A 15886-nucleotide genomic window follows, 5' to 3' on the forward strand; every position below is an offset into this window, starting at 1 on the left:
TCAAACAATGGGTGTTATCGCCAATGGTACGTATCCGTTGGGCTAAACTTCGAAACTCATTTACGTTTTTTTTTCACTCTGACAGGCAACGGAACCAACAGCAGCCATGGCAAGGATCTAGAGTGGGCGATTGCACAATCGAAGGTAGTCCGAGCTGTACGTCTTTATTGATTATTTGGCTAGACATTGCTCATTTTACGTTTACCATGCTGTGGGAAGGAATCTGAGAAGACGTTTTTCACCCCAGATATAAAGCCGTTGCCCTTTCATATTATCCCCCAACATCTTCGTCCTCAATCAGCTTTCCATCAACGCCTAAATCTACGCACCTCTACGATGGCTCAACTTACTGGGAATGGTGCATCAGACCACACTGATTCCCCCTTATCAGTCGAAGGTAAAGGACTCGCCTTCCATTCATACTCCATACTCAATCCGCTCTAGCCATCGAAGAAAGCTTTCGTTCGCTTAGAATCACGCCTGGCCTTGCGTTGACACTCATCCAAGCCCTCCTCAACATCTCAACCACTCCCACTACGGATGCCACAATTACCACTTCCACCACGGATGCCGCGGATGCCACAACTGCCGCTTCCAGCACGGCAGCGGAAACGTATGGAGAGGAAACAGCACTCGACGAGCCACTGACTACAGCAGCCGCCTCTCCTGATTCAGCTGCTGTGACCACGGCTCGGACTAGTTTCAGAGACGCCGTTTCTACTCCCGCCTCTATTGCCAACGCCGCAACTGCGCCTGTTGCTACACCGGCTGCCGCTACTCCTATTGTTGCACCCCCTGCCACGCTGGCTGCAGCCACGCCTGTTCTCGCGCCTGTTGTTACGATGGCCACGGCCGTACCCACTCTCACGACCAACACTGTCACTGCTCCCAACCCTGTCACAACCGTGGTTGCAATGCCCATCATTGCAACGCCCATTGTGGCCGCGCCAACCTTAACGACAGCCCCTGCAGTCAATTACCATCTGCCTGCCGCTGGCGCTGCAGGACCTTTCTACTGTATCACTCGCGGGAGAGACATTGGCGTTTTTGCAGGGTGGTAAGTGTCGATTTTCAAATCTCACAGAATTTTGGCTTACTCTTACTCTCACGCTTGATAGGGAGCACGTTTCCCCCCTTGTCATCGGGGTCTCGCGTGCGGTCTTTGGCCGCGTCGATAGTATTCAGGAAGGTCAGAACCGGATGGACGCGGCTGTGAACGCAGGGCTCACGGCGAGACTCTGAGCTAGTGGCGCGACGTTGGTATATTTTTTTGAAGTTCATGTTACGTAGCCCAATCTCTTAGCCTGCCTTACCACACTACGAAGTCATGTTGTCTCCTTTTCATGTAGTAGTGGTAATATTCTCCAAAAAAAAAATTGTTCGCCCGTAATCATATTGACTTAAGGGTGAATAAATCCAACTGAATCCATGAATGTGAAAGGCTTCGAATCTATGAATGTGAAATGCCTGGCGTTCCCCAAAATAGAAATCCTCCATAAGAAACAAAAATTAGATGAGCTCCAGCGGTCTCAATTCTTAATCCTACCGCTAGAAATTTTGTATATGGGCCCTCAACATACTTTAGAATGTAATTGCCAAGAGTTTTGGGCAGTACCTGTAGTGCAGCATAAAAGTCGGACGAGTGCTCAGTAGAAACCGTTAGATCACGGTTTACGAGTAACGGATTACGACACCTTGTAATGTTTTCGACGCGCTTGAAACCTCAACAAGGTCTTTCCTCCAGAAAATTACAGATTTGAAGAGAGGTTCATCAAGGCTCTCTACCTATGTCATCTATTTATTTTATATCTTCAAAACCCTTTCGAAATGTGCAATAGGTCGGACGAAGTTGTGGTGTTTACATTTGCTTACTACCGCAATATTTCACGCGTCAAAGCTCATACCTATTACCTACACCAGCATGGGTCGTCTTTGTCTGTATAACACTCCAGATGAGAAACTTTCTGCGAAGCGCACGAAGGACAACAGATATTATGAAAAGTGAGTCTATTTAGTTCTTTGAGAGCACGACCCTCAACCCATGCTTCAGAAATAAGAAACAAATCCGCCGTCGGTCGCGTCATCGATACCGAAAAAAGGCCAAGGAGGAATTGAAGCAAAAATCTTCTAAACCGCAGGAAACCGGGCCTGTAGAGCTAGCACCGCCAGAGAAACTCAGGTAAATTCTCTACTTGTGCCTATGAAACAACCCTGACTCGGCCTTAACAGTGAAGATCCGTTGACGTTTATCTTCGAGTCCAAAATTCACTTCGACTACATGACCAACGGCAATTTGTATGACTACATCGACCTTGTCGTCAAGGCTTGTATTGACCGTCCGGATCTCGCCCTAGAGATTCTAGAGGAGCAAGAGAAGGTTTGGATGGAGTTCATCCTAGGCCTTCACAAGGCGCTCGACAGCGTTCTTCAAGAATTCGGGTGCGGCGAAGAGTGGAAAGGGGCTGAATTGATAGCGAAAGATTTTAGGCACATTCTCGCTCTCATCAAGGATGTCCATAGCCATGCACTCACCTCCCTGGATGAGATGGCTGATTGGCGTGAAAGCGGCATCTATGGGTACCAGATCTGCCAGGAAGTCAAGGATTCGTAGTTACAATTTTATCTTAGTTATCTAGTTTGCCCATGTAGTATTCTCATTTAGTATCAGACATGTTTGTGCAACCATCCAGAAAATTTGGTATCTTATCAACTGTATAGTTGAAGCCAAACAAGGTTTAGTCGTATGTAATACCACACAACGTCCCCTCATCCTTCCAATTTCTCCAACCTTCTACCATGGCTACCAGAGTTAAGCGTTCACTCAAACCCAAGGTCACTGTTATCGTCGCTCCAGACATCACTTTCAAGGTACCAAGCCGGAAGCTAAAGGACCCTGAGCCTGAGGTATGTTTAAAATAGACTTTTAAACCCTTGATATAACGATCGATCACTTCAGATCTCGATTTTCCATGACCTTGGCGTATACCTCTCTCGCCGGAACAAGCGTGCCATTCAAGTGAAGCTCTTGAAGTTACTTCTTCCGAGCTTCTATGAAGCATACACTCAGGGACAAACCCAGGCATTTTTCGAGCGTGCATACCAGGTCTGGTTCCTGCGTTTTCCAGACCCCGAGCATCAGATTGTTGTGAAGGCGGACTACAGCGAAGACCCTGAGTACACAGACTTCATTCGCAAGCAACGTGAAAAGGTACGCGCATTCATTGTTCTGGTCTAGATGTGCCGCTCACATACTATCTACTTAGTGGCTAAGGGGTCAGATCCGCTGGCTGGCCTTCCGTTTCCCAGTGATGGTTGATGGTCCTGTACCAGCAAACCCGACTTGGATGGTTCTGATGAACGTTGCTATTCAGGAGATCATGCGTACCTTGGAGGTACCTCAAGATCGCTCGGACTGTGAAGAGGCGCTCAAGGAGATTGAAAAGGTGGTCCAGGACTCACTTGCGCGCGCACGTGCAGCTGGTAACCCGGAAGTTGAAATATTTCGTGCACCACTGAAGGCCTTGTAGTTATATTCTTAGCTCCACCGAACTTTTTGTCGTCGTTTCGTTAGTTTACCGACATCTTAGTCCATTTGCTTTGTAAATGCTTCTGTATTAGCCAGATGACAAAGCATCCCTCTCGACCCTTGATTTTCTCATGAGAGGCAAACACAAGACACAGACGTTTGTTGTACTACGCGATGACTCTGACGACGAGATGCTCATTCCACATGCCCGTTCCTTCCACATCACTGGTGATGGTCTTCGCGTCCAGCCGACCCCTGCATCCCCACGAAAAGGGACTTTGACTCGCGATTCCCCTCCTCCTCAGTACGATTGGAACCCAAGTGCCTTATACGAAGAGGGTGTGGATGATATCCTAGCTCTTGATCAACCCGCTCAGGAAGAAGAAGTCGCGCCGGTTTCAGATGTTGCTGGAAAGGTCACTGCAAAACGCTATCCAACCTCGGTACGTCTTTTTTCTCATGAGTTACGACGACTTACACTAGACTTACAGGATGCACCACTCCTTGATTGGGCCGGTCAAGGAAAGGGGGATCCTGGATTTAGGGATGAGTTCCTCTCGGAGATGTTGCGTCTGGAAGGTCGTGGCGATGGTCAGCTGCAGGGGTGCATGTCCTGCACCTCTGCTGATGGGCTTTATCGTTGTGAGGATTGCTTAGGGGGGGTACTCGAGTGTCGTAGCTGTTGCCTTCAGCAGCACCGTTACCTGCCACTTCACATCATCCAGGTACGACTTCCGCTTTTGTTGGATGATCTAGTGCTGACCCACGTAGGAATGGAACCAGACTTTCTTCCAAAAAACAACACTGAGGGATATGGGACTACGTGTGCAACTCGGGCACATGGGTTCCCCTTGCCTGGTCCCGAGGCCAGGTCACAAGGACTTTATAGTCCTTCATACAAACGGCTTACACTACGTCGCGGTCGATTTTTGTGGCTGTGACCACCGCATAACAAGTCGGCAACAACTACTCCGAGTCGAGTGGTATCCAGCAACTGTCCACTACCCACAGACTTGCGCCACTTTTCGCCTACTCGAGCTCTTCCACACAGTCACCCTTACTGGGAAGCTGTCAGCTCATGAATTCTACAAAGCGCTCGAGCATCTCACGGACAACACTAGCCTCAATGTTCCTAAGGTAAGCCGAGCCTTTGAATGTTTGGCGGAAAGTGATGTTTTCTTCCAGACACGTTACAAATCATTTATGCGTATGATACGTGAGTTCCGCCATCTGAAACTGATGAAGCGCAACGGTCGGGGAAACATCAAGAACGGTCTCATTAGTACCAGTCGCTCGGATTTGACCGTCCCTTGTCCTGCTTGTCCGATTCCCGGCATCAATCTGCAAAATGAATGGGAACAAGTTCCCAAAGAAATGAGGTACGACTTCCCGCCATCTTGGTCCTACTTATCTGACAATCTTACAGGTTTCTTTATACTTTAATCCTAGCCTTGGATGCGAACTTTCGATTGAAGAACCTGATGCGGTCGTCGATCAAGAAGGACCCTGGCTTACATACCGGAATGGCTTATTTCACCGACGACGAGCCATACCGCAAGCACGTTTTGAAGTACGCGACACAAAAGGATGTAAGCTCATTTCAATTCTCCCACATATGGTTTCTAATGAAATCCTTTTTTCAGATTAGCTCTTGCAGCGGATTCAGAACCTTGGCCCATGCTGAAACCAAATTTTCAGCGGGGCTGCACTCAACAGGGGTCGGCATGGCTTTGTGCGCCCGTCACGAAATTGTAAGAAGTGGTGGAGTAGGCGATCTCCAGAAGGGAGAAAGGTTTGTCCACTTTGATTGTAACAATACGAAGCTAATAGAACGCGATCAGATATTGCAACATGGATTACATCCTGCTGTCGGCGCTCGCTCCCGTACTGGTCCTCGGCATTTTTATATCATACGACATCACCTGCCAGTTCAAAGTCAATTTTTTTAACCGCATGGAAGCTCTCCCCGACCACCTAAAATTACCCAATGGCGTTTCCACCGATTGGGGCATACCTAAGTGCCACTGCCCCATGCATAAACTACCATGTCAAGCACCGCATTCGCTGAACTTCAAGCCAGGCGTGGGGCGAACTGATGGCGAGGGGATTGAGCGGAGTTGGGCCGAGATGAACCGAGTGGCCAATAGTACCAAGGAGATGGGCCCAGGATCTCGGCATGACACGCTTGATGACCATTTCGGTCACCATAATTGGAGGAAGTACGTCTCACTCGGTAAGTTTTGCCCGTTCATTATGAGGCTGTTTATTAACCTTCTTTCACCATCAGGGACCACGTTACATTCCCGACTGCTGCTGGCCGTTAAAGAACAGAAGCGGCAAGTTCAAATATTCAACGAGTTTACGGACTCTCTCCGTGAGGGTGGGAGGGTCAATATTGAGCAGTGGACGGCGATGGTTCTTGATTGGGAGGAAGATCCGAGCAAGCCGAACCCTTACGTTTCGCTCATCACTCGTAAGTTTTCATATCTGATACAGACTAGTCATATAAATATATTTACGTGCCCTGCTCTAGATGCATCCCAAAATGACATCAAGAATCAGCTTTTGGAAGAGGAGAAGAAAGAGCTTGCGGCCGGTGTCCCACACGTCCATTCAACTGGACCAACCGCATTCATCTCAATGGGTTTGTTGATTGAGGAAAATCAGTGAGGCCGTTCTCAGTCACACGTTAAAACCACAACTTACTATTTTTGGTCATTCAGACGGTGCATCGCATGGGATGCGAGGGGACCCGAGGCACTGACGGTACATCGAGACAATGAACTACAACAACGGCGGCTGGTGCTGATGCGTCAGCTAAAACAGTTCCGTAACTTGCAAGATGTTTACACCCCTGCAGCCGCCGTCATGCTTGCTCAAGCGGAGGAAGCTCAGCAGCACCTTCCTGAGACGAAACGTGTTCAACCTGAGGTCGAGCACCAGCAGCTGTGGCTTCCCTCTGCCCTTCCGGTCAATCATCGCATTCACAACTGCCAGGCAGGTTTGGTCAACATCGAAACAAGGCTACGGCAAGCACAATGCCTGGATGCACTAGAGAAGATTTGGACTCTTCAACGAGGTCGGCTGTCGTTCATTGGCTTTCGCAACAGAAACATTCGAGGTCAAAACCCAAATACGCGAGCCACAGACACGATTAGCCATATTGAGGACAAGTGCAAGGCACTCACTGTCAAATACCGTGCGACACATCAGGCACTGCTTGAGCTGATCGGTCCAGGCGATTGGGAAAGGGAGTTGAAGGAGCTGAATGATGGAGACCTAACGACACCTGACGGCACTGAAATTAGCATAGAGATTCCGAACGATGAGATTGGACCAGACGGCCGCCTTTTGTCGAAAAAACGGCGAGTTGCCCTTGAAAGGGGACTCGGGGAGGGTAGGCGCGTGGTTTCATGGATCTGGAGAGTAAAAGGGCATGGAGAAGACGACGGTTTGAACGACGGTTTGAATGAGGGTACGTCTTTTTTGGTTGAGTACATCATGGCGCTAAGTTTCCTCAGCTCTACGTGTCGAGTGGGCCAAGGCACGAGCAAGGAGCTTACGGTGGTCGGAGGAGGTGATGCTATTGAAAGAAGAGATGAGGAGGGTTCGGAGAACTCTTGAGTGGAAGGCGTCGTGGTGGGACGACCGTCAAGAAGGATGGTCAGGTCTAGACGCAGCAGCATGCGAAGGGGTGAAGGCGTATGCAGCGCGACAGGCTGGTATCCAGCGTGATATTCACGCGCGATTCACTCGCCTCTGGGACCAGCCTCTGGTACCCTTTACGCGTGATGAGGACAGTGGTGAGGGAAGCGCGACGGTCCTGGATCCGGCCGTCGAGGCATTCTTCGAGGACGATGATTAGATTATCATGTAGCTGACACTGTCCTTCGATTTGTTTGTATAAAAACATTACACATGAGTCAAGGTAACATGTATTCTACTTTTCCTGCTCTTATATGGGAAGGGTGGATTGCCCTGGGTGATGGGTAGCCACTTCAACCATTGTTTACATTTGTGTACTGAAGGCATCGTTCAAATCTGCACAGGAAAGTTATGTTGTCTTACTCACCAGGACAGTGCGAAAGTCCAAAGTTTTAGTACAGGAAGGAAAGGGAATGAATTGAGCTTGCCATCTATACCATTTTGAGGAGAGCCTGGCAGACACGGAGGTGGCCGCATGGTATCAAATTCACCCTACATCAATGTTTACTATTGTGTACCAAAGGCGTCAAAAGGCCAACGTCATCCGAAACAGGTTTGTCGAATCCAGCTATCATGGTTGCAATCGACGGAGGGAAACTATTCGGAAGCGTCAGAACATTATTAAAGATATATTTGGTGAATTTTCCGAGGTTCTTTCTAGAAAAAACAAAGCTGTAGAGCAGAAATATCACCTCAGATTTAAAACTGTGCATTGTTGACATATATTTAGACATAAAGAAGCAAGATCTATTATACAACGAAATATATATATCTACTGCAAAAACCTATGCTTAGGGCCAATGCAAGGATGCACCCTCCCAGCAATGGACTTAGGTGGGTGGGTTCAGTCAATATAGTATATGGCTACAGCCAAGGGTGTTGTAATGGAGTTGTTTCCGTAGAGGGTCTGATACTTGAACATCGGAGTACAGATGGGCCCGGCTCTGGGCTGCTTGGGCGGCTGTTCTCCCGTGTTGGAGGCTCCAAAGGCTCTGCGTGTAGGTGGTCTATGTATGTCATAGAAAAGTCTGGGCCGACGTCAGTGAGGGATCTACAAAAAGTAGAAGAAAAACACACACATTCTACAAGAAAGATTGCTAGCAATGAACATAGTCTAACATTGGATTAGAGACAGAGTTGGCTGGGAGGAGGGAGGCACACATGATAAGCCCAGTATATTTTGTTGTGATAGCGTGATTTTACTTGGGGAGATTGGAGAGATCGAAAAGCGTCATCGAGAAGGTGAATAAAGGCAGTCGCCAATATTACGCCTGAAACACAGCCCAATTTCTTGAGCTTGTCTCAAAGACCGAAGTCGGCACGGACCTGTTCCAAAGTGCTTCCCAATGAAGAAGACAACATGCGGTATCCGCAAAAATGGGATTCGCTTGGAGAGACCTGAGAAGGAGACGGTTGGGGTCGTACGATGTCAATCAGCAGCTATGATGAGGAACACGAGGCCAGACTCACCGAAAAGAGACGTAGCAACGATAATGAGCATCACAGACTGGTGATGGTCGTCGACCGCAACAGCGGCGAAGACCATTAGGGGGACGCTTGCGAGGGGATGGGCAGGCATGGGCAGGCATTGTATAATTGTGTCAGGACGCGCGCTGGTCCTATGACAAACGGTGACATCGAAAATGTACGCGTCTCCGGAGAGTTCTACAACTATTTCAGAGGCAAGTTCGATCAACAAATGGGCTGTAACTTGATGACAGATTGGCGTTGAAGGCAGTTAGGGCAAACTTGGTGACCTCGCAAAGGCGGAGAAATGTTCACGAGGCGATAATGTGTGTAAACGACCTTCAAAACCAGTAATCAATCATTCAGCATTTAAATACACATAAAACTCACTTATATCCGAAGGCTCCAACGTGCGGCAATTTTGCAGAAGTTCGATAAGATCCCAATACAACGTCAACCAAAAACTCTACATGCACAATGTCCAGGATGGCCCGAGAGTGCCTTTGCGTGACTTTCAACAATGAGATGGTGTTTACGTAACGTCAACATGTCGAGACGTCATGGCTTGGGCCTGTTGGAATCAGTTAGATGGTCCTGATTTTCCACAACGGCATGGTGTTCAGCGGACGTCGATATGTCGTGTTGACAAGTCAAGGCCTCGGACGAATGATTGAACTAAACAATGTAACTCGACGTATGACTGCAAGGAAAAGTAAAAATAAAATACCTTTGTCTAGTTGACGTACCCCAGTGCGTGATTTTCGACGACGGCATGGTGTTTGGCGGACGTCGATACGTCATGTCGACGCATATGGGAGATGTCAATGAGTCCAGGCCTGGGCTGTGAATGTAAGTAATGACCTCAGCACGTCAAGTCAACGAAAACTTACCTTTCAATACAAGATCATTATTTGGACAATCTGTGGTAAACGGATGCCACGTCCACGATGTCCACTGGCAGGACAGTCCATGAGTCTCCGTGTGTGATTTCCGACAACGGAATGGTGTTTGGGGAACATCAACGTATAAGGGAGATGTCGACAAGTCGAGCCCTGGGCCTGTTGCGATGTGGGCAATGGGAAAGCATACACGAGACGGTGTTGTGCAGACATCCAGATGTCATGTCAACACTACCGACAACAGCATGGTGTTTGGTGGACGTCGATATATCGTGCCGACACATATGAGAGATGTCGAGGGGTGGAGCCATGGGCCTGTTGCGCGGTGGGCAACGGCAAATCATCGATGACAAGGACAAACATCGAGACGGTTCTGTGCGGACACAACACCTATGAGAGATGTTGACTTGCGGCGTTTAGCGGACGTCAAGTCGTCGTCTTGAGGTCCTTTGGGGTCCGGCCAACGTGGACAGGATGAGAAAGCATGGAACAGGAGAGGACAACGTTCCAGACGTCAAGAGGGCGTTTGGCGGACGTCAATATATCGTGTAGACGCCTACAGCAGACGTTGAAGAGGGTTTAGCAAAAGATCTGAACACATTATTAGTCAATTGTAAACGAGACTGACATACCTTGGTAGATTGCAACACAGTACGTATGACAGCTCCAAGGATGTGGCTGATCTTTGATCACTTTTATTAAGTACCATGTTGATATCATCACGAAAAAAAAAGAATCTCACTTTGCTTTCTGATGTTGCGGTACTCTGCACCGTTTCACATTGGCACTCGACGAGGTCAGTGATTGAAGAGTCCAGGGGCTGGCTCGCTGCAGGGCCGTGATTTTGCTATAAGAACATGCAAGTCAGTGTCTTCTTTGGCTGGTGTTGCAGTCTTTTACTGACCTTTGATCTGGAGCTTTGTAGGTCCTCTTGTGGGGCAGAGTTAGGGGACATTGACGACAATAGTCACGGCTCGAAGGGTGCGAGAGCAAAGAAAATTTCACGGCCCATCATGGTGCTTCACACCACTCCTTAAGTGATGTACACTCAAAGGAGGTTCTAGTGGGCAGCTACGCCGGTTTTCTCAGAGCCGAATGGTCAGCTCGCTGTTGGGCCTTGACCTCAGTAAAAAAGGCTGGGATTTTGCTGAAAAAGGAATACTGTGATTCAAAATTGCTGACGGCCTGAATACTCCCTATGGTCTCGAGGTGAGGGTGGTCTCCTGTACTCTCGAGCTGGCGGCGGGAGTTTATCGGATCGAAGGTCTCAAGATGGGTAGCAGGGTGGACCATAATCGTCGCAAGGAAGGGGTTTCTTGCAGGATGAGCAGGATGATCTTGTTGAATGCGATCAATGAGAGGACTTTCAATGTGGTGACGACGTTGAGGGGCTCTAGGGGGCTGTTGGCTCAGACATTTGCAAGGGATAGTCACAAATTTAAACTTACATGAACCAAGAACTTGAGAGCTCCGAGTGAGGAACAGACTCCCGATGAACGGCAGAAGAGATAAAACGTGGTCGCAAGGCACGTGAAAGGCATGACATGTCACAATATCTTCTTCATATCCTCCATCGATCAAACTGGAAGATATTTTTATTATATTCATAATTGAAGCTGTGGTCAGATGCTCATGTTATTGAAGAAGAAATTTAAAATTTCTTCTTCATATCCTCGCTCATGTTGTCCCTGAAAAATTTATTATTTTATCTCTGATTTATTCTCAATATCTTCCGTGAATAAATAGGCCAATGCCCCCAGTGTTGTTGCAAAGTTGTTGGGTAGTTGAACGTGACACGTGAAGCTGGTTGTTGAATCAGAACATGTTGTTTGGTTTGTGTTTGCTGCAAGTTCAACAAGCGGAGTCTAAATGACTTGTATAAAATTCGAGCTTTCAACGTTCCAACCGCCGCTGCCTGCCTTCCCCTCCGTTCACAGCCTCACCTCCCACCAACCTCATTCAGTGTTGCCCACCCCTCTCGAGACGCCTCCACATAGCCTAACCGACCTCTCTCGTCTGCGGCGTTGTATACAATGCATCGGCGCGAAATCAACGCCTGTGCGTGCGTCGCGCACCACTGTTCTGGACAACAGGCGAAAGGCAGGATAGTGACGTCGTTGCTCATAAACGTCTTGTTGCTTAGCGTACTTTAACTTTGAATGCCTTTGTAGCCATGTGTAAGAGCTAAAAATGTCTGGCTGTTTTTAATGCCAAAAAATTGTCTGAACCCATCTTATATTGTCTGAAATCGTCTTACGTCTGAAACTGTCTTGCCCATCAGACATGAAGACCCTTGACAAGGCCCATTCCAGACATAAGACGCGTGTAAGTCAAACAAGTGCAAGTAAGCTAAATAAGGCAATGTGTCATTTTCCTGATGCCGAGGTAAAGTTGGCGGTTCAAGCCCCAGTGAAAATCGACCCTAAAAAATGGCCAAATGGATCGGTGGAGCCCGATCTGAACAGGGGAGATGGCCAGAAATTGGCAAATATATCGATTTGATCTGGAGAAACCCGATCTGCACAGGGTCAATTTTCACTGGGATTGAGCGGGAGGAAGAAAAAGGGCGGTAACAACGTTGAAATGGGAACAGCTGACAAGGAAGATTAGATATTACAGTCTTACATTGGAATTTAAGGTCTTTGGGCACCAGGAGCCTTGCCTACACTCATATACTATGCCTGATGTAATGTCCGGATATAATTTGGGAAAATCCTATGCCTGATGCCATATCTGGAGGATTTTTGCAAAATATCGGGAAATTCTGTCCGGAGGAAAATTGTCAAATTTGACGATTTTGTATGGCAACAGGGATCAGCCAGCTTCAATATCACGGCTAAGACCGATATTTGTACAATGCCGACTGATATGCCAAAGCTAATTATAACTACTCACAATTTAATATTGATATTGTCCATCAAATATTTTGTACTGTCACAATCAATTCACAATTTCCTATCGCGTTATCGCCAAAGTGAAAGTGCCAATTCGAAAACCTCCTTCTTCTCCTACCAACACCATGGTCTCATCTCTTGCTGTCCATTCTGTCTCCTCGACAGCAAGAAGGTTCGCATCACATTGTGTCATGTCATATACCGCCGCTGCACACTCCTCGGGTCGCCACAGGTCTAGCTGTGTTCTCGCTTAACTCACCAACAAAGGTTTTCAAGAAGCTCTTTGTTTGACTTACTGACGATGAGTGATGTCGTGTGCGCACTGAAACATTCAGGGTGCATGCTATATGGTATCGGTGCCTAAGCTTGTTTACAAAGGCCTGATCTTTCTTGTAACTCTGTTTGCTCTGTTGTTTTGAGAAGCATGATTAGGCCCAACAGAAGAGGGATGAAATTAGAGACATACACAAGACGTGTGGTATGTGGTTTTGACTTGTTCATCTGATGACACTCCATTCTCTTACATAGACAGTAGTCTCGGCATCCTCTCAGCCTGTTTTGGTGTAACCATCAATAGCTTTCACACAGTTGGTCAACTGGCTGCTTTCAGCACCTCATCTCCTACTCATCCATTGTAGTATAAGAGAATGAGTACCACCTGTTAAAATTTGACCGATGCTGTGTCTGACTGTTCACCATTCCATCGCCAACCCAAGTCTCGTCGATCCGAAACATTCCCACATTAATTCAACCACTGCCTGTATATCAATGGCAAACTGTGCGTTAGAAGAGCTGTGTGGTACGTCGCCCATACACTCGTCCCCCTCCCCTTGGTGATGGCACGTGTTCAACAGTTCTTCATTCCACCACCAACTCAGGCATCACCAATACAGATCGTTGCACGTTCATGTTGTCTGTCTCAAATGTTGGATGGGCTGTCATCAATGCCTGTGCGGGCTGTAGTGGCCCGGCTACCTATAAGTAGATAGCATGCTGGTGTTAGTAGGTTTTGGTAGCTCTAGAAATCGAAAAGTTTTCTATTTCAATGAAGATACCAGATGTACTCTTTGAGTATCACTGTGTGTTTGCACAGAGATTGAGCCTAAATGGAGATGCAGGAATGACACTTAAAATCGATTGATTAGAGGTAGTATTTGTAATGAGCGATAATAGCGAATGAATAAATATGTAGATAAGGCAAGCAAGTGGGCGAAAGCGCGAAGCGCTTTCCGATCTGGCAAAGAGTCTCCCAGAGGGTCCGAGGCGATCTGCGACACCCATGGCATCTGGAGTCTTCGACGCGGCAAGTGAGTCTCGGACCCAACCCATTAGGAGAAGCTCGGATGCTTACCTTGTTAGCGCACTGCTGGCATGGTCAAACGGACGAACGTGTCGTGTACGGCTGGCGCTGCTTGTATGTATGGGGCGAGAATTTGTGCGTGTTTTCGTAGATACAGGGTGAAGGCGTCACTGGACCAACGACCCTTCACCTTCATGACATCGAAAGGCACGCCTCTGAGCAAATATTCGAGCATAGAGCCAATTCTGATGCCATGCCCTTGCAGGGGCTCCAGGCCAGCTGCACGTGCGGCCTTCGCCAGTTCCGCTAGGAACTTGGACTTCGTGAGTGGCCGGTGGCTGTTCTTGTGGCGGTATGCGAAAAGGTGGCCTTCCTGGGGAGGGTTGTTGACCTCAAGATGATGGGCTAACGCCGCATTCAGGTCTATGGGCCCTGCCTGTTTTGCCCAGCATACGTCACAAGTGGCTACCATCTTTATCATAAAACTAAGGCACTTGCCTGTAGAGCTGTGTGTATAAGTCCACAAGTTTTATGAAAGGCCTTTCATAGGTGTGCCCTGTGTCATTCTTTCTCATAAAGGCTATGTTCTTTTCATAAAATGTAGGCAAAGACCACAGGACCCTTTCATAACATTTCTTAGGAGCTTTCATAAAAGCTTTCATAATTATTATCATGCACTTTCTATGAATTTTTCATTGAAGCTGTTCAGTTCTTTCATTGTACTTTTCATAATTAAACCTGTGTGCTTTCAATAGGTATTTCATTCACTGGGTTAGGTGTATTCATTGCCTTTTTCAAAATTAATGCTGTGCGCTTTCATTGAATATTTCATTAGGAATTTTGGGCGCTTTCATTGCTTTTTTCATAATCAATCCTGTGTGATTTCAATAAATATTTCATTGACTATGTTAGGTGAATTCATTGCCTCTTTCATAATTAATGCTGTGCACTTTCATTGAATATTTCATTAGGAATATTGGATGCTTTCATTGTACTTTTCATAATTAATGTTGTGCAATTTCAATAAATATCTCATTCCTTAGGTCAGGTGTATTCATTGCCTCTTTCATAATTAATGCTGTGGGCTTTCATTGAATATTTCATTAGGAATATTGGATGCTTTCATTGGACTTTTCATAATTAATGTTGTGCAATTTCAATAAATATCTCATTCCCTAGGTCATATTATGGTCCATCCAATGGGTCATTGGGAGGGTGGTCACATGACCAATTTCCAAAAATGGTAAAAAAACAAAAGTTGTAGCTCTTTACCATAGCTTCCTGAATCAGTTGGAATTATGTCCTAAAGTGCTTCCATTGTGGAGATATGAGGTAAAAGGTTTTCAAAAGCGCCGCGTTTTTTTTTGTTTTTTGCATTTTTCTACATGAAAAGAACACTAAACAACATGATTTCAACAGATTTAGAAAGCTAAGAGAAGGGGCTACAACTATTGTATCATGGGAAATTTCTCCCAAAAAGGAAGGTACATGCCCTAAAAGGGTAATTGACACTGACAGACTACAAAAGATTGCTGATATACTACAAAAGTAAGTTACAGCCTACAAAGTTTACTAATAGACTACAAAAGTTGGACATAGACCACAAAGGTCAGACAAAGACTACAAAAATTAGTAGTGTCTGCTTTTCTCATTACAAAAGTTAATAGTGTCCGCTTTTTGAGACTACAAAAGTTAGTAGTGTCTGCTTTTTCAGACTACAATGGTTTGTAGTGTCCGCTTTTTTCATTACAAAAGTTAATAGTGTCCGCTTTTTACAAAAGTTAGTAGTGTCTGCATTTTCGGACTACAATGGATTGTAGTGTCCGCTTTTTTCATTACAAAAGTTAATAGTGTCCGCTTTTTGAGACTACAAAAGTTAGTAGTGTCTGCTTTTTCAGACTACAATGGTTTGTAGTGTCCGCTTTTTTCATTACAAAAGTTAATAGTGTCCGCTTTTTACAAAAGTTAGTAGTGTCTGCATTTTCGGACTACAATGGATTGTAGTGTCCGCTTTTTTCATTACAAAAGTTAATAGTGTCCGCTTTTTGAGACTACAAAAGTTAGTAGCGTCTGCTTTTTCAGACTACAATGGTTT

At 46.6% G+C, this 15886-nt stretch overlaps 3 protein-coding genes across 3 annotated transcripts; 1 reads left to right on the forward strand and 2 right to left on the reverse strand.

The window, feature by feature from the left end:
- Window positions 1–7: 7 nt before the first annotated feature.
- Window positions 8–1242, forward strand: LACBIDRAFT_314031 (uncharacterized protein; the record flags this gene model as incomplete). Its single annotated transcript, XM_001877487.1, has 5 exons — window positions 8–26; window positions 86–156; window positions 220–397; window positions 445–1057; window positions 1119–1242. 5 exons carry the CDS (start codon window positions 8–10, stop codon window positions 1240–1242), a joined length of 1005 nt encoding a protein of 334 aa, XP_001877522.1.
- Window positions 1243–8356: 7114 nt separating this feature from the next.
- On the reverse strand, window positions 8357–8777 carry LACBIDRAFT_314034 (uncharacterized protein; the record flags this gene model as incomplete). The annotated part of the gene is made up of 3 exons (XM_001877853.1): window positions 8357–8502; window positions 8558–8629; window positions 8702–8777. The coding sequence occupies 3 exons, from the start codon at window positions 8775–8777 to the stop codon at window positions 8357–8359; spliced, it is 294 nt and encodes a 97-aa protein (XP_001877888.1).
- A 1891-nt stretch (window positions 8778–10668) lies between these two features.
- Window positions 10669–11138, reverse strand: LACBIDRAFT_324319 (uncharacterized protein; the record flags this gene model as incomplete). The annotated part of the gene is made up of 2 exons (XM_001877854.1): window positions 10669–10998; window positions 11046–11138. The coding sequence occupies 2 exons, from the start codon at window positions 11136–11138 to the stop codon at window positions 10669–10671; spliced, it is 423 nt and encodes a 140-aa protein (XP_001877889.1).
- Window positions 11139–15886: the final 4748 nt, after the last annotated feature.

This window comes from Laccaria bicolor, genomic scaffold (genome assembly GCF_000143565.1).
Source record: "Laccaria bicolor S238N-H82 LACBIscaffold_5 genomic scaffold, whole genome shotgun sequence".
Classification (NCBI taxonomy): Eukaryota; Fungi; Basidiomycota; class Agaricomycetes; order Agaricales; family Hydnangiaceae; genus Laccaria; species Laccaria bicolor.